Source organism: Dysidea avara, chromosome 1 (genome assembly GCF_963678975.1).
Source record: "Dysidea avara chromosome 1, odDysAvar1.4, whole genome shotgun sequence".
In the NCBI taxonomy this organism is placed as follows: domain Eukaryota; kingdom Metazoa; phylum Porifera; class Demospongiae; order Dictyoceratida; family Dysideidae; genus Dysidea; species Dysidea avara.
The window spans coordinates 33,145,504-33,172,438 of NC_089272.1; the positions used below are offsets into that span (position 1 = coordinate 33,145,504).

At 36.6% G+C, this 26,935-nt stretch overlaps 2 protein-coding genes across 2 annotated transcripts; both read left to right on the plus strand.

The window, feature by feature from the left end:
- The first annotated feature begins 2,204 nt into the window (after positions 1–2,204).
- LOC136249776 (caspase-3-like) lies at positions 2,205–7,126 on the plus strand. The gene is made up of 3 exons (XM_066041897.1): positions 2,205–3,050; positions 5,446–5,742; positions 6,591–7,126. Exons 1-3 carry the CDS (start codon positions 2,249–2,251, stop codon positions 6,839–6,841), a joined length of 1,350 nt encoding a protein of 449 aa, XP_065897969.1. The 5' UTR covers positions 2,205–2,248; the 3' UTR covers positions 6,842–7,126.
- Positions 7,127–14,076: 6,950 nt separating this feature from the next.
- LOC136249783 (uncharacterized) lies at positions 14,077–14,769 on the plus strand. The gene is made up of 3 exons (XM_066041911.1): positions 14,077–14,334; positions 14,396–14,478; positions 14,536–14,769. Exons 1-3 carry the CDS (start codon positions 14,184–14,186, stop codon positions 14,656–14,658), a joined length of 357 nt encoding a protein of 118 aa, XP_065897983.1. The 5' UTR covers positions 14,077–14,183; the 3' UTR covers positions 14,659–14,769.
- The last annotated feature ends 12,166 nt before the right edge of the window (positions 14,770–26,935 follow it).

Here is a 26,935-nt window from a genome sequence, read left to right on the forward strand (position 1 = left end):
ATTTCCTCTGTAAAAGAAACTTCCCTTTCCAAAACTTTTAGGAATATATTCATGTTACAACTGACATGAGCTGTGATATCTTTTGAGTAGCACAAGATGTTATCATATAGGTAGGTGATTTTTGATGAATAGAATTGAAAATCTGTACAGCGCGCTGTATGATGCTCCATCAACATAAAAGAAAACTTGGAACAATATGCCAATGGTAATTTTTAAACCAATTTAGAGTGCACTCTTTCAAGTATTGTAGTTAAATTAGCAGCAGTGGGGTACCACACAGCATTACATTGATTCACAATAGTCAAACAATATTAATGGAATTTATAGATAAGACAAAAGCTCCCCAAACAAATTGGAGAGTGTTGCTAATTTCCAAAGGGGGTGTCTTGTAGCGAGTCGTCATATATGCAACTTAGTTCATGAACAAGAGAAATGCATATATGGCTAACATATCCAGGTGCAGGAAGTGGAGAGAGCATGCTTTCCACCACTGGTGTTTGTATCATAGTGATTGCTGCGCATGCATGAACCTAGTAAGTCCCATAGTGCATTGGTTGATCTGGCCTATTCAAAAGACTGCCTTGATTCTTGAGTGAATGTTGAAGGCCTATATCTCTTTAGCTGTCTAGCACTTTGACAGCTGGTGCTGGTGTGGTACAGTACTTGGCAAAGACACTGAGTTCATCATAGCCCGCCGGGGAAGACTGCCGGCACACATAGCAGCCTGTGGATTAATCTGCAACCATGTATGGTCCAAGTCTTGACTGAGAACATGTTGCTTTCAAGTTGACCAGTAACTTTAAAATTTTTTTTTTTTAAATTAATGAAAACAGTACATAATACATAATAAGCAAATACAAGTGAACTTAAATATGAGCCTCAGCGACTTGCACAGCAATCGGTGTCTCAGCAACAGGACAGCGCATACTGGACCTGGCACCACAAATGCACATAATTGCAGGTCTCAACAAGAAGAAGTTTAATTTACATCTCAACCATCCCATCACTACTCCGTAAGAAAGACTGTGCTTAGCACTCAAAAGGTTGGTCAATCTCTTATACAACTGAGTGGCAGCATCACCCATTCCACCAGTAGTGGTGAAAATTAAAGGAGTAAATGGGGCATTCTCTACTTCATTAACCCGTTGTTGGTATTCACGTCTCTTTCCCTTATCATGACGTCGGTATGCAGAATGTAGGGAGGGTTCACTAGGGTTAAAAACTCTGACATCAAAGTATGACCTCTCAAATCGTCCTCCCCAAAACCATAAGCTGCAATGTGAAGCCTTGCATTATCATCACGGTTAGCTGTTTTGTATTGAAGGGTCTCACCAGAAAGAGGCTGAAGGTGGGGTTCAATGACAACATTATTAGCTACAGACATCAGAAAGTAAGTTGACAGTTAGATCGCGTACTTCATTATGTCTCAAAGAAGGAAACCCACCTTTTGACAAGTTCTATGGTAAAAGAGTGACCACAGGCACAGGAAGTAGGGCAGGCAGATGGTAACCAATGATAGTGAAGCGCAATTGCATCACAAAAAGCAGTTTTATGAAGCATAAAGTTATGTAACTTCAATGGAAGACAAAAAAACCAATTGGATGCACCCTTCTCCTGAGCCAAAGTGACCGAGGAACACATGTTAGAAGAGGGGTTCATCAAACAAATGATTGGCTGAGTTGCTCTTGCAGGCTCCTAGAGTGAAACTTAGACCGCAACTGAAACCGTACATCAATACAGTCACCTAGTTGATGTACTTGAGAGATAATCAAGCCAATGAGACCAGCATTTACTTCTACAGAGCAGGAACGCTGCTGTGATGCAACAATCGAAGGATCAAAAACACCAAGGCCTCCTAGCCGCAACATCACCAGGGACTGTTCAACCCAACAGAGCAGGAAGGAAAACAGATGTAATAAAATGTTCAAGAGGAAGGAAAAGGTCTGTAGAACAAGAAGAAACACACAAAAAAATAGTTCCATTGGAATAAGAGACCATGACAAAAAGCAGCGTAGGAAGCATGAGGTTGTGTTTGGGCAAAGAGGTTCAAGGACTTAAGATCATCAATTCATTCATCCACTTAACGTCTCAAAAATAACTGTTCAAAGGCAGGGTAAAGGCAGTGACTTAAACGGCTTCTTACTCTGCTTGGCTTCGCGCTATCTAAATTTCTCGCATGGCGCTAGTAACTACCGATACACACCCTAGGCGTGTTAGGGGAAATACCCTAGTTTACCTACTCAAGACAATGGCCTCGACAATGGCAGATCATAGATTTATAAATCTATGGGCAAACAGCCAACCGAATAGTCGGATTGGAGTTTCGTTTATTGTTTCTAACGATTATTCAGCCCAGCAAGCTCACCAACGTGGTCTGAAGGTATTGGATGGAACTCACAGGGATGCTGAGAAAATGTCAGAAGCATTTAACAAACTGGGATATGAAGTTGTTTCTCGTAGAGACCTGACTTTGCCAGATCTAATCGACTTTGTTAATAAAGCTGCCGCTCGGCCATATGATCCTTCTTATAAACGTTTAGTGTTTGTTTTCTCTGGACATGGTAATTGCAACGGAGAAATATACAGTCAAGAAGGGAACGTGCTAAAGGTAGAAGAGATAATCAGTCAATTTAAACCAGACAAGCATCCACACTTTGGAAGAATGGCTCGACTGTTTTTCTTTGATGCATGCAGAGGTGACACAGTTGATCACGGTGTGGAATTAACTACAAGAAGTGTCTCACGAGGTGGAGGTTTCTTAAGCCCTGACAGAGTTCCTACACATGGTAACATTTTAGTTGCCTATTCAACTCTGCCATTTCATGAGTCGTATGAACTTTATTCTGGTGGTGTTTGGATGGGTCTGTTATCTGAAGCAATCCAATCTCAGAACGATGACATTACAGTTGTTTTAACAGATGTTAGCAGCAAGTTGACACAGATGTGTACGGCAGATCCACGGTTCCAGAATCCTCAAAAATTTCAGACTCCACAGTGCATCAACCAGCTGGTAGAACGTGTTAACTTCTTAGCAGAATCATCCCAAATTGGTAAGGAGTCTTTTGTACCTGTGCTATTAGACATTGTAGATGCATGGTTTAGAAATGTTGGCTATAGTTAGGATAGCTTACTACACAAACAAAAAAAATGCATGCAAAATTTGAAATGGCCTGATAGTAATAAACAGTTCATTGTATCAAAGCTTTAAGCACTCTTTGAATATAGCCACTGTACGTCTGTTTATACTTTTGTATTTTTACATATCATGTACCACGGTATCATGTACCACGGTATCATGTACCACGGTAGTGGTACATAATAGGGATCAGGCAGAAATTTTTCAAAACACTCTAATAGAACGCACGCCAAAAGCAGCCTTCCGGGCTTTAGATTTTATTTCTAAAACATTCTAGACCTTTCTTTTGTGTTTACAACACTAGCCAACAAGTATTAAAAGTAAGGGAAATGGTTTTAGGTGTTTTTTAAAATTTTGAAAATGGTTAGATTCTCCATCTTCTTCTTTCTTTCTTCTTTCTTCTTTCTTTCTTGTTTCGCGCGCCTACAGCTCGTAGGAAGTAGATATTAGCCCTAAAAACGTATGGCGTATTTAAAAAACATTCGTACCCAGGTCTGTGTGGTATTAAAATCTTCCCTCTCTAATGCGATTGCGAGATATAGAGCAAGAATCACTCTTCGAGACGCCATTCGATCGAGAAGCCATACAGATGATAATATAGAATTGTTTAAAATTCCATTGCTTTAGCTCACAGGACTAAAATGCATCAAGTTGTATCACACTAAACATTAAACATAACTATTGTTCACTGAAACTCGGGTTTTAGACTTCCTTCATTACGAGACAGTGAAGGGGGTGTGGCCCGCACCTCGTCACTTAAACTATTACTGTACGCCTTTCGTGTATACTTTCTATTATATTCTTCAGCTGTTTACCAGCTAAGAGTCGACATAACAAGGCTTGTAAGCTATTGGAACACACTGGTAAATTTCGAATTGAAAAGGGGTGTGTCCCTTCCGTACGCGATTGAAAAATAAAAAGCGGGATACTCCGTATACTCAGCACTTTAATTGGAGTCGACCACGTTTTGTCAAGCGTGTGTTTTACTCGTGTTGAGATTTCGCACCGCTTCGTTGCAGTAAACGGTCACACTAGTGGATTTATCTACTCGTCAAAGGAAAGTGGTATTGTTTACTGTATTGTTAAACTGTATTGTTAACTAATTGTTTATTAAACTTATTTATGTAATTGTTTATTGCCAGTTGATATTACAATGGGTTTCTTTATTAAACAATCATGTACTGTTGAACGTATATTTAAGAAGTAGTCCATGTGCATGGACATGAAAAAAATCATGAAACTAGTGGGGCAAAAAAATTATTAATTTTCAACAAGTAGAATAGGGATCAAAGATTTGATTTTGAAAAAAACTGCGTAAACAAGAAGTAATAGGGATGATAATCCACAAAATTCTATGCATCATCAGTTCAAAGCAAGTTATTTGAATAGTGTACACTCAATTTGCGATTCCTATTTCAACTTGTGGTTAAATTTTGTTAAAATGTTGAAATAGGAATCGCAAATTGAGTGTACACTATTCAAATAACTTGCTTTGAACTGATGATGCATAGAATTTTGTGGATTATCATCCCTATTACTTCTTGTTTACGCAGTTTTTTTCAAAATCAAATCTTTGATCCCTATTCTACTTGTTGAAAATTAATAATTTTTTTGCCCCACTAGTATAAATTAGTAACTCTGTAAACAAATTCCAGTCACATGCAGCAAACTCTAAATCTAACCATTTTGCACACCCAGCAGATGCTTAAGTGCTCTTACAGTAAGTGTAGTGTGGAGGGTAGATAGAATCTGGCAACATGAGAGTAGCGCATGTATGTGCACTGTATGTACACTGTATGTGCACTGTATGTACACTGTATGTACACTGTATGTACACTGCTGAATTTATGTCAACTGAAAATATTTATGTGTGCAGCAAGATGTAAATGCAATAGTTTTATAAAATAGTCCGCTCATGCATAGGGGTCAAAACTGTATGTGTATGTACTATATGTTATTTAAAATTTGCTTAGATTAATTGATATGGTTGGAATGCATTCTGACACTTGCCTAAACAAGAATGTCAGTGAATCTATCAGAAGTACATGTATGCATACCATATTGACTTGGTTTTAAACACCACACCTTTATTAGTCGCCACACTCGAGCGGTGCTGTACTCGATTTTAAAATTATGAGCTTTACATCATTTTTGAGTAGTGATTGATTTCAAATAATTATATAGCTGCTGCATCGATTTTTCAAACTTAGGTAATGAATGCCGTGGCATTTAACCAAGTCAATACAGTATGTACTAAAACAATTGTAATGCCTTTTGTGTTTAGTTTTTCGTATATTTGTTACATATAGGGAGGTCAATTATTCAACCCCCTCGTAAAGCAGCATCAAAGCCAACACACACTCCTCCAGGATTTCCACCTACACACAAGAGTCAGTCATCACTACAGAAAACTCCAGTTAGTAAGCTACATGAATACTGTCAACAGAATGAGCTAAAGGTTCCTGAGTATAAAGAATCACCAACACGGTATGGATTTCGTTATACAGTCACTGTTAAAGGCAAATCATACACTGGAGTTGTGAAGCCTAGGAAACAAGAAGCTAAACAGAGTGCTGCAGAAGTAGCTAATAAGCAAGTTGCCTCAAGTGAGTTCTCATTGCCAATTTTGCATACAGAATGTGGACATTAATAAACTATTCTGTATAAATCCCAGAATTATACAGGGGCATATTAATTTAGGGGGTGTCTTGGGGTCCGGAAACCCCCTCTGAAATTTTAAATTGTGGGCTTGCAGACCCTATTTTTTGTGCAGTACCAATTCTAGATGTCTCTTTAAACAACCACTTCTTTTTATTAAGGATCGTGGGCGGTGGAAAAGGGAGGCCAGTAGAGATGGCACTACCCCACCCTCATGTTTATTGGACAATGGTCATAACAAACTATTATACTCTCCTTCAGTAGTATACTCTAACAATACAGTCACTTTTCTATTTCTTCAAGTAACTACTTTAATTACAAACGCTCAGGATTTCTAAAATATGAAAATTTTCTTCTGGACCCACATTAATGGACCATGTTTGTTGCATAATTCAAACTCAATTTTTAATGCCAAAGTTAGCACCTCCCCCTTTAATCTCTTCCACCATCCCTGCTAAGGATGTACAGTACTGCCCAAATGTAATGTCGTCTCATGATAGTGTAAGTGAATAATAAAAGACTCATTAATTAAAGGGAGTGGTACGAGTATTCATCCCATTTTGCTTGCGATGAATAATTGCAAGCGAAACAGGTGCCACGCTCTATAATTAGCAAATTTTTAAACGCTTGTACTCTCTTGAGATGACATTGCATTTGAGCAGTACCTATCATCATTATTGTTTTATACTACAAAACTAGCTTTGGAGCTGCCACTATCTGTGAAATAAACAGCAAACAACTTTTGTTGTCTTGACTTTTATATACAGAGTATATTTTGTGCTTGATACATACTTAGGTGTATGTGGTCGTGGATCAACTGCGATCTCAGTTTCATATGTGAAAGTTCTAAAGGAAAGGTATTTTGACAAGAATCAGATTAAGTTCAAGAAAGAGTATTTTGTCACAACTGTAACAAAAGCTGGGAGTTATCAGTGCACCCTTACTATCCCTGGTGTGTCTACTATTTCTGGAGAAATAGCACCCAGCAAGTCAGCTGCTGAGAACAATGCTGCAAAGTCTGCCATGAAATTCTTGAAGCTTCTATAGTCAATGCAATGTAGCAGAGCTAACAATTGTTTTTATGCTGTTGCTATTATATTCAGGATTCACTTATTTAAGTAAAACGTTGGTACATGTGTAGTGTATTTGTAGTACAAATAGGTGAAATGTTCGTGTATAGAGATTTGTAATGCAGTGATAATGTATGATATGTATGCAGTCATGCATTTTTTACGATGTACTATTATTAACTTTTAAGACTTATATAATTATATAGAGTTGATGTGAGTAAAGTGTTAGTATATACAATCATGCTTAGTGGCATACATGTCATAGTTTAAAAGCTGTCACATTCTTGTTTAAACCATAATTAGAATTAGCCTGTTACATGCCCTCTGTAGTATATAAGTCATGTATATCTTGTTGGTCAATGGTTTGGTTACTTCTGGAGTGTTAATACTGTACAAAAGACAATCATTATTATACAACTATTGGCTGTGATTATGATCAAATATGGGCAAAGGTACGAACTGTATACAAGAATAGTGGTACCAAACAAATAACCAAGGATTGATAAAGGATAACAGCAGTTTGTACGTAATTTTTAAAAGTTTACGTATAAATTTTTTTTACAATTCTTGTTTACCTATTATCTAGTGGAATTTTTAGTGATTGAGTATATTAGACACGTACAATTAATAAGAGTGTATTTAGAGGTTTTCACTTCACAATTTTACTGCAGTATGTGCTAGCTAGCTAGTGACCAGATGCATCTCTGACATACATGGGCAATGAAAAGCTTGAAAAATATATATAAAGGGAATGGCTAATCTCTGTACGAGAATTGCAAGAGGGGGCTGAAATTATATGCTCTAAGAACAGTCAAATATACTCCTATTAAATGTCAAAATGTATTCTAAACTATTAGGAAATAGGAGCAGTGTGTAAGCTGAAATTGTACCTGTTAACATCTTTGACCTGTACTTTGATGTCTCCCATTGTGCCAAACATCCTGCCATACTAATTGCTTAAAGACACCTTTTTTTATATATGTGTGTGTGTGTATTGTCCACTGAATTTTATCATTACTAGCTACAATTAAAGTCTTGACTCGGAAGTCCTGAATGCATGCAGTGACTCCAATAAATGGCTATTTATTTTTTTGCTAGTACAAGGAAAATTTTAAGTTGGATTAGGGATCAAAGAAAAAAGTAGTAAAATAAGGGAATAGCTATATAAAAAGGGCAAAAGGTTGCCTATACCTGCAGATACACTGGTGGACATTAAATCCCTAATTCTAAGAAGTGATGAAACAAAGGAAGTTGCCTATACCTGCAGATATGCTAGGGACATTAAATCCCTAATATAGTCTACATGTAAATGGACTGAATTAGGGATTTAATGTCCACTAGTGTATCTGCAGGTATAGACAGCCTCCCTTGTTTCATCACTTTTACAGTAGCTATTCCCTAGCTTGTGTCACTACTTTTTTTGCTTTTATCCCTATTTAAATTCCGCTATATATTTGTTTGTTTACCATAATTACATGACTACTGAATGCAAATACTGTATTGAAATTAAGAATGGCCCTAGACATGTCATAAAATTCAGCCTGAGCAAATTTGGATCTAGTCGCTATGAAAATATGGGTTATAAGTATGATAGCTAGTCAACACAGCCAGATAGAAGCCATATCAAATAGACACCTTGCATTGTCAGTGAAAAGAACTGGATTGGCAAAGGAGAACAACCATGATGTATGTGTTGTACGTGCATACTGCAGTTGGTGAAAAAGCTGAAGGGACTTCAAACAGTGTAGAATCAAGCCTGTATATTGTCAGGATATGTAGCATCAGTTAGATAGCTGGTTAGACAATCAGTTAGCAGAAAATTTCATGAAACTGAACTTGTGAAAGGGTTTGGGGTCAGTCTGAAGACATATTTGGGCTTGGTTATGGCTAACCAATCCTGCCAAGCTGTCATGAAGGGGGTGATATCTTTGGCTGGAAAGGCCCAAACCTTCATGATCTCTAATATACATACAGTAATATTGCACTGTGTGATAGCTATTAAAAGAGTGCAGTATATTCATCAATCTTTACAACTTAACAGCTTGCCACACCCTGTACAGTGGAACTTGGACCTCTATTATCACAGCCCAAATTAGTCACGTGGCTTGTAGTCTACAGATAATAACGAGGTTTGGGTTAGATGAAAACACAAGGAGGGAGCCTAAAGGTTGTTGTTTACCCTTACTAATAATAACTACCACTTGGTTGCTAGGTGCATATGATAAAACATTTTAACAGCCTAGAATGCTCTGTAGCAACTTCCCCCTCTGCCCTCTACCTACTAACTTGCACTAAGCTGTAGAGTACAAATTGATAGCAATAGATAATAGCATTTAAAACAGCTATGTACTATATACAGTGGCGGATCTAGGATTTTTAAAAGGGGGTTTCTGAAAGTACTGTAGGTATAGCTGAATAAGGTATCTGATAACGTTTCTCCAGAAAATTTTGAGATTTTAGAAGCTCTGAGATAGGATTTTAGGCTATTTTTAGTTACCAATTACAATAAATCTAATGCTTTAAACTGTAAATACTATAGCTAACTACAAGCAAATATGGTGACCACAAGCTGTAGCTTTGATTGCTCTATTAGAGTAACTACATGACTGCTCTATTAGAGTCATGATCTCGATCGTTTTAGGGAGAAAACAGTGAAATATTGCTGCATAGCTATAAATGATGTCGGTTAAGTGCAACTGCATGTATGAGAAATACAGTAGTATATAGTTTTCTGCTATGGCAACTTGTCAGTGCAACAATGTTTATAAACTTAGACTGCCAAATTTAAAAAGGGGGTTTCTGTCGAAACCCCAGAAACCCATCTAGATCCGCCACTGATATAGCATATTAGCATGCATTTCTTAGTAATGGATACAGTATTTCTGAGATACGGACAGTATTGTGTATACCATGCAGACTGCTCAGATAGGAGAGGTTGTACTACAATAGGATTATACACCTGTAGATGTAATACAGAAAATGAAGGTCTGTGAAGTCCTGATCCTTTAAGATAACCAGATCTGCAAAAAGGGGTCTTATAGCCTTTCCAATTGCTTGTACTTGGCAATCCATAACTATGGTCACCTAACACTCCTACTTTTACTAAAGCACTACTACTGGATGTAATTTTAAGACAATAGGTTAAACACATGATGAGTTAAGACTCATCAAACTTGGAAATTTGGAAAGGCTATAAGACCCTATTTCACAGATCTGGTTACAAATAGTGAAAACTTACAGATTAAATTAATGTTTCCAGTAAAAAGCATCAAACCTTGTCTTGAAAACAATTAGCCCTGCGTGACATCTTCCAATATTTGCTGGTTGACGTAGTTTGAATGATATGGGTGACCCTAGTCCTTTGATGAAATGTTCACTGTGAAAAACAGAGTTTGATCTAAATAGAAAATGCTGTGTAAGAGCCTGTAAACATTAATCATGTCTCCACATAGCCATCCGGCTATATTCCAGAGATGGTAAATCCAGAGTACAAAGTCTTTCTTCATAATTATGAGATTTCTGATAGATGCTTCTAGTCTTGTAGCAGCTTTTTTGACTTTAGTTAGATCCACAATGTAAAGAGGGCCCCAGGCGGTACTACTATAGTACAGTATACCAATTGTGGGTTTTCTAAATAGTTTATAAAAGTTTCAGTGGACAAATTCATGAAAGTCATTCTAATGATTCCTATATAATTATTATGGTTGGGTATACTAGTTGCATAGAATGTATGTTCATGAAACTTTAGTTGCTAGTCTTAGGAACTTTTTTTTTGTTGTGACCATTCATATTATAAAAATGTCCAGGATTACACCTGCCAAGGTGAAGGTATCTACATTTGAAAATTTGAAGATGTTAAAAGGAAGCTGCCGCTATATATAATGATCAGGAAATTAGTTGTTCATATCCTCATGAAGGCTATCAATGTTTGCAAACCATTAGTGTTTCTTGGTATGTGACAAAAGGTCTTGGTGTAGGGTGGATGGAAGATCATTGTTTATATAGCTAAACAGTAAACAGGCTGGGACCAGAAACTGATATTTGTGAAATTCCATGCACTAATGAGTAATGACATTTGACCAACAAGAATATGAGTTGTTCATAATCACATGTTGTTGTTTTCCAGCAAGGAAAGTTGCAATCCATTTCAATACTAACTAAAGTAGCTATAGACCATCTATATCATCATGCCTTAAGGTTTCTCAATACTAGTCTTGAGACACTGAGTCAAATACAATGTACTTTCTTGAAATTGAGATATAATAATGTCAACTGAATCTCCTTTCTGTAGTCAATACTCTGTAACAACTATCAATTGTGTCATACAGCTATAGATCTTCTATACGGAAAACCATGCTTGTTGTTCCTCAGCAAACAAATTATTTGTTGTATGGCTTAATACTATGTAATAAATTCACATACAAATAGAGGTAAGTAATACTAATGGGTCAATATAGTTTTCAGGAGAAGGGTGGTCACCTTTCTTATCACATTTCCAACCTTCCAGTCTATTGGGAGGAGACCATCCATTCATCCAGTGACTTATGAAATATTAGACACAGCTATGGGATTAGCAAATTTACATGGCTTTTAGTGACTTTAGTTTTTTCCATAAATTTGTTCAATTGAGATGGTTATATGTGGCTCACTAAAACAATAACAATCATGTTGTCTAGGAACACTACTAGCACACTGAGTCTAAGCCACAGTACTTACTGAGAGATTAATGATTCAGAGGAGGTGTGAACTAAATGAAGAATACTTTGACAAGAAACATAATTCAGTTTAATTAAGAAAGAATGTTGTGTCACAAAGGAAGTAATTATGTGGTGGGGTATTTTCAATGTACTCTAACCATCCCTGAAGTGTATGTTTTTATTAGTGAGAAATCTCCAGTGCTAATACCTGCCCTGGACTATCTCGAGGTACTATAGCTGACTATACACCAAGCAAATCTTAGCCAACTTATGAACAAGCAAATCTTAGCACAGTAACTTATGATAGTAATTATAATACTATTACAACTCTCAAGGGAATTAGTATGGTTACATGTGTTACATGTGTTAAAGATACATACGCACCATGAATGATGTAGCTGTAATTGTTTTAGCTGTTTAGTCAACTCACAAATAAACACTTTGAATTTTATTTACACCTTTTATTTACTGTGTCTGAGCAATAGTTCATACCAACAACTACTCGTGTTATGAAAATCATTTTTATCTGCAAAATTAAAACTTGCAGCCATAGCAGTAGAGACTTACTAGAGTTGACATAGTCTATTCCAACAGATCTTAGGAAACAGCTGAACAGCCTGAACATGCTCAGATCATTGACATCATTATAATCTGGCAGGTGATAAAAGCTGTATCTGTAGCTAGGACATCACTTGACTAGTTGAAATTAACTTTGTAAGAAAGAGAGTGATGCATGCATTGTGGTATGTGCTGGGGTACACTGTAATAACAATTTTGTCATTTTAACAAATATTTAGTTACCATTAGTGTAAGCAAAGCTATACTCGGTAGTAATTGTTACAGCTAAATGAATTGTAAATAATAAAACAACTATTTTGATCAGCATATTTAGCAGGGCCGTCCTTCCATGTGAGAACGTATGTACAATAATAACAACAGTCTTCTCAGTCTGTGGTTCAACTGTAAATGTTGCTGTATTGGTCCCATTACTTTTCAGGTTAAGGTGATGGACTATTGTTTTCTAACCTATCCACACTACCATCCTCAACATCTCTTCCGTTATTTCAACACATGTAATAAATTAATGCTGCGATGTACAATATTCATTATTACATTCTTATGGATCATCTATAATTTTCAGCATTTTTGAGAGAGTATGTTAGGGGCAGGAGGGTAAATTCACCTGTATGCTTTAAAAAATGTTGGTATTAGTGTAGTACCATATAAAGAATTTTTAGCTGAAGGTGGTAGAAGCTGCGCATGCATGAGTCATGTGGAATGATTGCTTCAGGAGCTGGCAACACAGCCTAGTAGTGTACACAAGCCTATGAATAATCAACATTCTGTCAATGCCTACATTCTGACAAATTATGTACAGAATAAAGCAAGCAGAAAAACCAAAATAACACTGATTATTATAGTGTAGCACCAACAGTACGCTTTTGGAGGGAGGAGGTAAAAGAGTACTCTCTGAACGCATGTGAAATTGTGAATACTGAAATTATGGATAACCCCTAAGTTTTGATTGTATTTCAACCACATGTATGCATCATTCAGCTGCAGGTGCAGAACATGATGATACTTGATGACATGTCTTATTGATTAAGACTAGAGTTGAAACAAACACTGCGAATACTCGGGTACTTGTTAAGGACTTTAATGCTTGGATAGCAAAATTGGTACTTGAATACTCATTAAGATGACGTGATCCAATATATGCATTTGTTATCAGGTAGTGATGCTGTGAAGTCAGTTTAGAGCACTTTGGTTGTCAGGAACATTTAGTAAATTACTGCCTGGGTACTTTAATGCTGTGTATTTAGCATTGCTGTTACTTGAAAGGTTTAAATAACATATGATATTAGGTATGGCTAGAAGTAACAAATATTTATGAGTACTCCATTGTTAAAGCTAAAGAGGACTTGAATACTAAAACTCTATGATAATTTCAGTGCAATATGTAATTGGGTTTGAGTTGATTGACAATTCCCACACTCTATCAATTGTTTGACTTTGACCACCTGTAATGTGAATTGCCAACATGCTTTATGAAATTTTTTCGCACAATGCTTCCCGACACAGCATTGTAAAATCACAGTTTAAAATTTGACATATTCGATTCATACAATGAGTTATGATCTCTCAAAAGCATAAAACTGGATGGGTGTGGAAGCCTTCAAATTTGACCACATTATACAGTATACAAACAACTGGGGCCTAGACTCAGGGGTACCATACACTGATATCCACAGAATGACCAGTTCAGCCGGGAACCCTGGCAAGGCTTACATTATAACTTACAACAGTAACAAAGTTCAGAGCAGGGGATCCGATAAATCCCATTCTGGGAAAGCTCTAGAATCAATTGAAAGAGCGGAAATGCGAGCAGCCTGCTGATTGTGCAACACAAGTTTGATAGAAACATAGATACTATAGGTATACGGCTATAGTATCTATGATATAGAAACTGGCCACCGTTCGAAGGGGCGGGCGGCACCAGACTTCCGGACTGTGATCACGTGATCATTCTCTGCACAAAACTTGAGCGCAAGAATTGGATTAGGGTCAATCAGTTAGTCAGTCGTGGAAAGATCCTCCATAGTGTTTGCCTGGATATCTAAAATGACTCAGCGAGAACCAGTCACTGTTCGTATCGTCCACAGCAATTGTGGACCAGGTTCATCTCTGCCTCACTTCGACTCGATGAAGGCTTATATCTTGTCAGCAGTTCCTGATGCAGTAATCATCGCTGACAATGATGATGGCAGATGTAGTAAGTTAATACATCCTATGGAATTGTCAGACACTGGTCTTATGGGGCATTTCTTCAACAGACAATTTTGATTTTGAAATATTTGTCAATGAAGTGCTAATCTATTCCAGACAGGATACTGGAGTTTATCCTGGTGAAAATAGAGTAAGAGAAAGACTAGTGATTGGTATCATGTGAATTTAATGTAGCATTAATTTCCAGATCTTGCGGATGGTAAAGATAGCGAATATGGGAATAAGACCATTCAGAGTTGACAGAATCTGGGGCCTGTGCTGTATGATGGGTGTACTGTGTTGTTGTTACTACTGCTTGTGCCAATCCTAATGAAACACTGAACAATTAAGGTCATGTTACTGTTGTTCTTTGACCATGTGAATTATACATAATATTGTTCTGAGAATCAAGCTATCTCCTGTACTAAGTTTACAGACTGAAATTTTCTATAACAAAAAGTTTCCAGAAATGTTTATGCATGCAGTGTTTATTGTTTCACAACTTTATAGAAATGTAGTTGATAAACAAGGTTTTGTAAAGGTCAGAGGTCAAGTGGTACAGTCCATATCACCTTCACTAACTGACAGCTACTGAAGTCTTCACAATCATCAAGCCACTGTAGCTAATAAGCTAGCTTAGTTGTACTAATAATGTAGTTGATGCAGGGAATGGTTAGTGAAACAAGAATTAAACTGACTGACTGTTATGCACTGTTAAAAACTGAGGTGTTATGGTAACACCTAAACTGTTATGGTAGCACCTAAAAGTGTTAACTTTTGACTGCTCTATAGTCAAAAAATAGCACCTAGAGGTGCTACCATGGCACTTAATTTTTAACAGTGTGTGTATCAGTGTATGACAAGTCTTGTAGGTTGAGGAGTTGCAAGCTGTTATGAAAAGTTTTAACCTTTTAGCCAGAAGGACAGTTGCTTTACAACCCAACATTGCGTTCAATCTAAATGTGTGATTCAGAAAGGTTCAAGCTAGGGTAGCAGTAAAGTTGCTGATGTCATTGTGTTGTATACAGCTTGTAGCAAGTGATAATTTAGCTGTAATACTCAGCTCTTATCTGCACGTGCTTTTTATGATGTCAAATCAAAAAGAAAATTCTATGCTTCATGCACAGACAGCTTATACTGTCAGAGTATCAGAGAAGTGGAACATGCATGACTTTTTCATGCCAATTATTGTTCTCTCTAGAGGTCTCCTTCATGTACAGTTTTGATTTCTCTTTTCTGCTTAGTATAGTGCTATAATTGACCAGTATGTAGACATATTATATTGTCCTTGTATAGTCAATCATCATGAGAGACCTCATATCCATTGGCAGTGACTATAAGATAATTGGATATCATAGCCAAATATAGATTTGGTGACTAGAGCTCACTCTTATCAGCCCAATGTATTGTTAGCCAGTATGTGATGATAGCTCAAAACTCTGGTATTCACCAACTATAATATTATGCCACTGCACTGTCCTTTGGTGGTAGATCTCTATTGATGTAACTGGCATGTTACCAAGCATACACCCTGTACATCCAAAAGTTGGATAACAGATAGCATACAGCAAAGGGAAAAAAAAGGGAGTGGATAAACAGTGGAATGGACTACTGGAATGGTGGAATGGATTTTTTAAAAGTTCAATATCATTAAATCCAAATAAATAGGATTCCCCGTGAAGTCAGCTCTTTTAGCATAATTCACCTCACCATAGACAAAGTTTAGCAATATATTGTACTGTAAAGTAAGTTATGAACATGCACAATAGCAGTTTATTGGGAACACTAAGAAGATTCCTGACTTAACCCTTGTTCCCAAATGATAAAAAGTTAGCTAGCTAGCTGATTACATGAATGCATTGTAAAAGTACATTCACTGTATAATGAAGTATTCATTTATTATCAACTTTACCAGTTAGGCACTGGAGGACGAACACAGAAGGCAGAGCCTGTACGAGGTGTTTACCACTAACCTATAGGAGCCTAAGCGAAAATCTTTGGGTAAAGTGAAACGGGACAATTTAAGCCAAGTTCATTGTGGCAGTGCCATGTAGCACACTGAACTGAACCACAGTTAGTTTCAGACAAGTAATAAAGTATTGAGTTATAAGTCATACAAGTGTTGTGGTGAGGAAAAAGAGCTGACTTCAAGGGGAATCCTATTTATTTGCTTACATAAGGGGAGGAGTTGTACTTATTTGGATGTAAAAAATGATATTGAACTTTAAAAAATTCCATTCCACCATTCCAGTATTCCACCATTCCAGTAGTCCATTCCACTGTTTATACACTCCCAAAAAAAACCTTAGCTAATCAGAATAGCAGCTGCTGTTACAGTACATTCCGCTACATTTTGTTTACAACAAGGTCTAGTGAAGGTAGTATACATGCACTTGCTTACAGTTCAGTGGCGGATCCAGGGGGGTTTCATTGGTTTCCACGGAAACCCCCTTTGAAAAATGATTGCGTAACAATTAAATGTTTTAATTATCGCGGCGTGCGTCTCGATCGAGATACTGTAATTAGAGCAGTCACAGTAGCTACTAAAGTAGTGTGTAGGAAGTTTTTAATATATTTTATGTACTATTACTAGGCTGTGACCTTTTTTTTTTTTTTTTTTTTTTTTTTTTTTGGTCTCACCTTACCAAACCAGACGATGTAGTGCAAACGTTTGCGTATCTCATGTCAATATATATCTCCACCTTCTAAACTGGAAACCCCCTTTATAAATTCCTAGATCCGCCACTGCAGTTACACAAGCTTCACAACATTTCCACTGGTACTGCTGTAAGTACAGTATTTAATTTCTTTATCAGTGGATTTCTGAGTCAATTTTTACTAAGAGGCAAACTGCTGATAAATCACTGAGGAATAGGGTTTATGAGTATTTGTATTATTTAATAGTGATCATAATATAATGATTTGTAAGTACACTATAGCTAGTTTGTTTGGGTTATTTGTATAATAGCATGACTGTAGCTATGATTAACACGTGCAGGGACGGATCTAAGGGGTGGGCTTTGGGGGCTGAAGCCCCCCTTCACTTTTAGGCTTTACTTGATCAATATGCTGAGGATTGTAATTGCTACAGTCATGCTATTATACAAATAACCCAAACAAACTAGCCATAGTGTACTTACAAATCATTATTTTTCATTTAAAAAATGAAATAGGTATCCAAGTGGAAAAATCTAATGAAGAATGGTCAAGCACAGTTGCCAGATATATGTACTGTATAATTACCTAGACAAGGTTTCGTGTTACAATTTTTGGCACCTCTAAATTTTATTATTTGTACTGTATTTTGCATAGATAATAGACACCCTATGATTTTTGTTTTGAAGTTTGAATCAGCCACTTGGTAAAATCTACTGCCTAACTATATACCTGGGTTACAAGCAACCTCACCAGTGACTCAGTGACCATGCCTATATTAAGTTTAGACCTGCCGCTGCAGCGAGTTATGGAGAACTATTGCTTTATCGCTGCCAGTAAAGGAAATATTCCTTCTGGAACAGTGTGTGCTGGAGTAAATGTCAATGGTGAGTTTAATAGACTAATGCTACAACTACCTAATAACTAGTATTCATCGCCCCAGACATGACAAAGTTTGAAAGAGTCAAGCATACAATGGGGTGGCATTCCAATACGATATCCTGTACTCTAATCTTCATCCGGTAAAAACAAAAGTCAGAAGTCAAGCAAGAAACTTGCAGTGGGTCAAAAACAAGTTGCGTTTGTAAAGTGTAACTATATACCACACAAGTGATACTTTTAGAGTTACAACCTCGGTTACAATATAACATTAAATTTTGTGACTGTCTCCAGTGGGAAAACCGGCCCATTTAGAAGTATCGAGAAACACAGGTTGTAAATATTCAGAGTGTTGTAGCTTGCCAATGGTGGTAGCTACGCGTGCCAAATTTTCTCACGTTTTACAACAATTTATTACTTTCCAGATATCCACTGAAGAAGTGGTCAGCAGCTAAGTTTCCCGCCATTTTAGATAGTTTTTTAACCGAGGTTGGCTGTATCAGGTGTAGTTTTTTAACTGTATCAGGTGAACTCCAAAAGGGATGGGAGGCGGGGGTCAGGAAGGTGAGCAAAATGCTATTTAAAATTTGAAGAGTAACATGTTGCGATGATTTAGGTAAAGTTATGGGCCATTCAGGGCTCAAAACTGGCTAGAATGAAAGGAAATTTACAACACAGGTCATTGTCCAATATCACAGAGCTGTACAGCCACACATAGCCATCTCCTGGTTGGCCAAGGCTCTATCAAGACCCCAGACCACTCATACGGCTCGCCACTCTGCTTGAAAAAGGCAGATAGCAAATAGCAGACCACTTTACTCTGGTCGACTGTGACAGTGTAATTTGATAGTGCATTCATAAAGCTTTGTGTTTGTGTGAAAAAATTAAACCTCCTGTCTTGGACAATAAGACCAGTTTTCGCAGATCCATGCAGTCAGACTCACATTTTATGAAAATATGCAAGAATTTAGTCAAGAGTCAAGGGTGGATTTTAGCGTAAGTCAATGATCAAAGCTTAATTTTTGACTTTGACCACTTTGACCAAGGACGAAGATTGGAGTACTGGCTATAGGGTATATTGGAGTGCCACCCCCTTGGCACAAGAAACTACATATCAAAAATACGAATTGCTGATTTACGAAACTAATAAAAATATGCTAATATTTGCAGAATTCTGATTTTCACACACACTGAAAGGCTCAAAACATGCTAAAAATGAATCCTAGGAAACAAATCATATTGATAGAGTCTTAAACAATACAGAGGAACATCTTTATTTTAACTTTCATGATGGTTTTCAGGATGACTCGGCCATATTTAAACTGAAAAGCAGATCCCAGGCAACTGCCTCTTCATCCAATTCCTACAAAATATTAAAGGTTAATCAATATATAGTATTTCTGACCATATTACATAGGTCATTAACCTGATTAGTTTAGGGTAAATTCCCACAGTCTTAGTAATGGTTGAATCCCATAGTACATTACACATTAGAAAAATCAATGAGTCAATGGCAGAAATTGTGGAAAGAGCGGAGGTATCTATGGCTACTACAACTATGAAATTCATGTGGAGTATTCCCAAAAGGTATGTGAGTAACCAGCAGTCTGTATTAGTTGGTTAGCACTTCTGGCATTTTGAAACTAGTCTAAAATCACGATCATTTTGCATCATTTTATGCGTTTTACGTATTTTTGGGGTGTGTAGTTTTTGGTGTTAAAGTATTGTAGAGTTTTAATATTTTTTTGAGATGAGTAGACGAATTAAAACAGTGTAAACAATAAGGTGAAACAAACCTGATCATAAAGAATGTCTCAATCATACAAAGACAACTAAGAAGATTAATGCAGCACAACCAATGTGAGCACCAACTCTTGCTCAAGCTTCCTTACTTGCCCAAACCTCCTCATCAGCTATGCCAACTGATGTGGGTAATCAGGATTCCTGATACCCTGAGCCCTATAGCCAAAGTATCAATGAACTTAACCAGTCACGTTTAACAAAACCAGACCCAATTCCAGTGTACTTGTGGAATTGAAGAAGTCTTGTCAACAAGTTAAAGCACTTCAATAGTTTTATACTTACCTCAAATTAGAAAATGTACGGTGTAAGAGAAGCTTGGTTTTGTAAAGATTGTTCGTGTCATGGTGGTGGTGGTGTTATCATGACATGAATATATGTTCCTAGTAGACTGTTAACTTATCTTGATGACATTGAAGTAGTTACTATTGAAATCTTGACCAGCAAGCCCTTTAAATCTGTCTATTGTATAATCCTTCAAATAGTAGAACAGACTACCAAGACCATTTACTTTCATATGTATTTCTCCTAATAAAGGAGGAAGATCCTGTTGTGATTATGGGTGATTTCAATACCCCAGATATTGCTTGGTCAATGTTAAGTGTGACCTCCCAGTTTTCTTCTAAAATCTGTGATTTAGTATTTCAGCATAACTATATCCAGATTGTTGAATACTCTACTCACGTCCAAGGAAACAATGTTGGACCTCATAATTATTAACTGTAATAAAAACATTCAAATTCACACAGAAGATAACCCCTTTACTTAAATCAGACCACTGCCCTGTCACCTTTAATCTTAATCTGCCTTATAACTGTAATGCCACAATGGTAAAATGATTCTATTGTACAGTACGATAGTACTGTATAGTAGGGACCACAAAGGTGTAGGTGTAGCCCATGGAAAAACATCCAAAATCCAGCCTCAAATTTCCCTGACAATGATGAAGCAGTATTGGTTAGGTAAAACTAAGCCCAAACAAGCTTTCAGATTGACTCAAAACGCTTTCAACAAGTTGCTACGGAATTAAAAAAAAAATTAAATAGAATTTTCTACTGACTGACTGATTGACTGACTGACTGACTGATGCCTTCAGACAAACATAACTCTATAACGGCTAAGGGTACGGGCTTGATTTTTCACTGTTCGACAGTGCTTCAGCATGAGAGGTGCCTTTTGGCATACCACAGTTTGTACAATGCATTCTTCATGGACTTATCAGTGTCCTCCTTTGTGTCCCATTCATCTTGGCTGACAGTGAAAGGTGTCAATTTGGCGGTATCATATTGCTGTGTAATGGGTTGAACATAGCTGACAACGAAACGTAATGGATACTTCACTTTTCAGACGATAATTGGTAGCTGAAGAGCACAATGCCATTTCTTTCTTTTGATGTGATATGCTTGGGTTCACCAGTCATAATAATCTTATTTTGCAAAAAAAAGTTAATAAACAAGTGCACAAAAAAAATTTGGAATTTTCAACTAGAGTAGGGACCATAACACATCGATAAAAAGTACTGAAACAAGCTGGAGTAGTTAATTCATAGTAAAACAATAAGAAGTGTTATATCCCTACTATGCATTTCCATTATGGTATCTTGAGCACAGTAGGGATATAACATTTCTTATTGTTTTACTATGATTTAATATCATGGACTACTCCAACTTGTTTCAGTACTTTTTATCAATGTGTTATGGTCCCTACTCTAGTTGAAAGTTCCAATTTTTTTATGTACTTGTTAATTTATATGATTACTCCAAGGCAGACTTTCATTCGATTAATGAATATCTTTCACATGTTGATTTTTCACCCTACTTTAATTCTCCTGACGTAGAATTTGTATGGGCTTCAATTAAAGAAATTCTACATGATGCAATTCATCAGTTTGTTCCACAAATCAAGATAAAACTTAATGATTTTCCCAAATGGTTTATCCCAAGCTTGAAGCATAAAATCAAATGTTTTAGTTCCCTTAGAAAACGGTACTTGAAATGTCCAACACCTCATATTAAAGATTGATTGCAAGCTGCTAAGTTTGAAGTTGCAGAAGAAGCCTCTACTGCTCGATCTGTATACGAATCTGAGCTCATCAATAACTTTGCTATTGCCAATCAATCCAAGATATTTAGCTACATCAGAAGTTTGACTAAATCTGATCCTATCCCACACATTGTGTACAATGATAACAGTGCAACCAATGATAAACAAAAGGTATCATTGTTGAATAATTATTTTTATTCTGTGTTTACTACTACTAATATTAATCAGCCCCCACCTAGTGAGCCTCTAGACTCTAACACCCAACAACATTTAGTTTCAATCAACCTTTCTGAAGAAGATACATTCAACGCTCTTAATTCCTTGAACCCACACAAGGCAGTTGGTATTGATGGTATTGGATTAAAGTTCCTGAAAAACTGTGCTTCATTTCTCTATAGACCATAGCACTATTTGTTCAACCTTACACTCCACAAACATGTTATCCCACTAGAATGGTGCACTCACACTGTAATTCCCATATTTAAGTCTGGATTGACCAATTTATTCGCACCTGCACAATTTGGATTCCTCAAAAATAGATCAGAACAACTGCTTATTATTTTCAACTAGCTACTTCAGGCCTTAAATTAACGTGCGGTCAACGGACAAAATTCGCACAAATAGCACAATGTCTGCACATAATTAGTTTTGGGCAGACACCCATGTCCTTGCAAAACCAATAGTGGTACCATAAAAGCTGATGTGTGCATGTTTGTTTGTAGTGCTAACAATAACTGTCACTTGGTTGCTAGGAGATACTACATTTTCCCAACCCAAGGATTTACCAATGCCACCTCCCCTTTGTGTACTGCTATCACCAGCAGCTGTTATGACCACAGTCTGGTAATATGTTGCAGCTATGTGGTTGTGTTTAACCTCAAAACTTTCAATGGAAACTCCCTATTCCAATTCCAGCAGTCTATACAAAGTGCTCCTCTAGCTCATGTCTGTACAATTTGACGCTATGTCTGTACATTTGTGAATATGTAAGGACATTTATCCTCAGCACCTTAAAAATTAAATTAAGGCCTGTACTTAATTAAGGGTAGAGGGGATTGCCATCATCATCACTGTCCTGAAGAGCCCGATATCTTAAAGATCATTTTACACGTACTTGCTCAACTTGCCTTACATACATTGGTAGCATGTGATACAGAACTCAGGACACTAATCATTAATGGGAGCACTTTGGCATGTCATAAATTATCACGTGATTGGTCTAATCTTACTGGCCATGAGACCATGATGGAATGGATCACGGAATGCAGTGCGAGTAATTATACACTCGGCTAGTCTTTATAATGTTATAGTCTACCATTAATTTTCATTTTTTTAGGAACAGGACCCCTAGATTAGGAGCTGTGCTCCTAGGATTAGGAAAAACACCCCTATAATTGGGAACAGCATTTAAATATTAGGTTAGGGTTAGGGTAAATGTTAGGCAATCGTTTAGATTAGAAGTTGATTTAGTGTGAAGTTAGAAGGCCTTTACAGTCGAGTTTCCCTTGCATTTGTTTTCTATAGTGCTCAATTTTTATAGCTAGAATTGCTTGATGTTATATGAGTATTGACAGTAGCAAAGTGGTAGTGGACAAGACTTACAATCAATGGATTGCTAGTTTGATTCTACTTTAGAGCAATTTTTTTTTGTTTGAGACATTTTCAGCCACGTTTTTTATAAGTTCACTACAGTATAAAAACTTTTGTAAAACGTTATTTATGTACACCCATCGTGGGCCACCATTGATTTTAATTAGGAAGGATATAAAAACAGTGTACTGAAGTTGTGCTGTAGGTCTAGAGTGAACTTATAAAGTGTCATACAAATCTAATTTGTGTGACATCATTAGCTCACATGAGCTTTAATTACATGGAGTGCTCAAGTGCTCTCCCTAATGGCTAGTCTCAGGATTTAAGTATATATTTACATACATATGTGGTTACAAATGATGCAAGTTAGAGGTGGGTAGCTTGGACTGATGACCCCTACTCTATTACGTGGTAAGGCTGTACTGATATTATGAGTATCAGTGTCAATCGACTTCAAGTCTACAATACAGATATTTCACTCGAGTTATAGCACTAGTATAAGTGCCATGAAAGCACTTCATTGGCCAAAGTGATTTAGTTGTCAAATGGTCAAGCCTTACCTTGGGCTCAAGTTGCTTTGGTTAAGTTTTTCTGAGGGTTTTTGCTCCACTTTTTTGGTGTTTTAGTGGTTGATTTTTTTGTTCTGTGATTTGCACTGACAAAAACAGACAAGTTTGGATAAAAATCTTTTCTGAACTGTCATAAGTACCAACAAAAATACAGATTAAATTGTTGAAAAGCATGTGAATTGAAACAATTTAACATAACCACTAACAGTGATCATGCTACTTACTCTATTATGCTGTAATGTTTATTGAAGTGTCACTTGTGTATAAGATATTGGTTCGTTAGAAAACCTGTATTGGAATAGACAATAAATATCAGATATCTATAAATAGTACCGGTACAGCCCTACTATGTAGCTCATTTGAGACATGCAGTAAGATTGAGATACTCTAATAAAGTAGGCTAACTTGATGATAAGTTTTTAAATTGTGTCCTTAAAGTTTACGTGTTGAATTTTGTATGTCTTGTTTTGGTTTAGTTATTTTCTTGTAAGTTTGCATGTATAGTTGCTCGTGTCCGAGGTATTAATTCGTTATTGTGTGCTTTGAACATCCTATTTTTCTGTCATCGCAGCCACATAGCTAAGCAATGTAGAGCTGTGAAACTTCACCGGTTAACCAATTAATTGACCAGTTATTTTTATAAATTCAGTTATCAATTATTTTTTCCTCATAACCGGATAACTGATCTCTAATATATTCACTCAAAATGTATTGTTTTCATTCTTAAACATTGATATCATACTTGTTGTAAGATTCAGCTTTACGTACAATGACATGTTGGCTATTACTTTGGCCAGTACAAGTATAATCTGATGAACTATACTATAAATTTTAAGTTGCATGTAGCTTAAAAACTAAGCTCAGCATAGAAATTTTGTTAAGTTCAGTTAACTGGATAACCAGCAGTTAATATGAGTTGCCCAGTAACCCGGTTATGATATTCTGTCTAGTTTCACAACTCTATATGCAATAAAGAAACTTAACAAACTACTCAGGGAGAAATGATGTGCAAGTCATTTCTCCCTGGATAGTACAAATAATTATAAAATTGAAATGTTACATATTTCAGTGATAAAAAAAGTAGTGAGACAAGAGGAATGATGTTATCTATTAGAACATAAAAACCAATGCAAATTTAGGGATTTTCGTACATAGCTGTGTTGTAATAACTACCATCATTCATCTTGTTTCACTGCTTTTTATCACTGAAATCCTACTTCATTTTTAAATTAGTGCAAATACAAAAAGAAATGAATAAGTATCTAATCCAAAACAGCCAAACTGTGAAAAAGGCTGTGACTTTCCAAAATTTGAAAAAGTAGTGATATCAAAGGTGGTAGCCAAGAAATGGCTGCAATGATATTATGTCAATCAATTTGTAATGTCACAAAGTAAGTGACATTGCACCAATCACCTTTAATATCACATAATTTTCTTACTAGCCTATTTTTGAAAAGTTGTACCCTTTTTCACAGCAATACTGTACATGTGATACTTGTTGCTGACTTTTGAACATTATAATGCATGTTTAGCTATACATGCGTAACTGGTATATATATATATTTTTTGTTGTTGTTTGTTTTCAGGTGAGAAAGTCTACATTGGCAGATACAATGTGTTACTCGATCCTCGTCTGCACTGAAATGAATTGCCAGTGTCTGTAATTGGAGTGATCACACCTTCACAAGGAGTCCTTACATATTGTGACTATAATTCAAGTGAGAGGGAACTAACTTTGAAAACTTGTGAAATATATGAGGTGTTGCTAAGTGGGGATGATACTACTGTCTTTTTCTGGAAATCATCCAAAGGTTACACTGAATATTTTCCCAAAGGTGTTGTACTGTCTAGGCCAATAAGAAAAGTTACTAAAAGTTTTCTCCTCTTTCCTGCCAGAGTTGAAGCTCCTGTTAATCATGGAGAGTAAAGTGGTGGGAGATTATGACAAAAGTAGATTTGCAGCTGATTATGATGGTCCATATTTTGGAGTTGGACAAGCTTGGTTTGATGAAGATGCTCATTTACAAGGTCGCCAAAGAGGAATCCAAAATTTGAAAGTTCACGTACCACATGATGGAAAGATATTTGAAGTATATGAGTTTCAATTTCTCTGCTGCAACAGACTTCCTGAGGTTTGTAACACCACTTATCCAACAAGAAACTGGGTCACTGTTTCTGATGGTCATCTTCCACCTAATGTAATTGCTGCTGGTGTTCTCCTAATGGTGAAGTGTTGTATGTTGGCAGAGGAGAACATGAGTATGATATGCTCCCAGGATATATTATTCCTTCAGAAAAGTGTCTTCATATTTGCTATGGTAGTGATGAACACATTTATAGCAGTGACTATGAAGTGTTAACTATTGAAGATCAGGATGGCTTTGAATGGGCTTAGTATTCTAATGGTGAAGTGCCTGCAAATGTGTTAGTTGCGAACTATTACAATTTGGAGACTGAAGAAGGTCTATACATTGGGCGTACAGTAACTGGTAAAGATGTATCAACTGCAACAACATGGCAAAAAGTGCCCATTAATTTACCACTTTTGAGAGTAGCCAACACACAGTTACTTGGTAAGATTCATCCCAGTCATGAATGTCTGTATGTTCCATGGGATGGTAAGGAATACATAATATCGATCCCATGAAGTGTTGATTTTAAAAATTAGACCAAAGAGCTTGAAGTGTATCTGTCGTAGTGTCATCATCACTGCCACCATGGGTATCTCAGATCGAATTGACCAGTTGCCTCTTCCTGTCAATGTAAAGGAGTTTTGTAAAGTGACTGAATCATATTAGTTTTGGTAATGTATAGACAGATAATCTATTGTGTAGTTCACTAGTTTTATATTTTATACTGCATGGACTATGCACCAAGCTATACAATTTCTATTGTCTTTGAAGAACCAACTCAATGTGTACCATTGAAATTATTGCAGATTGTTATCAGAGAATAGAAATAGCACTACATATGAGACACCATACAGTACTTCTCTTTCTGTACCTTATACTCTCTCAAGGAAGCTATTGTTGTTACTTACATTGGTCTGAAATCTGCATTAGTATGTGCATA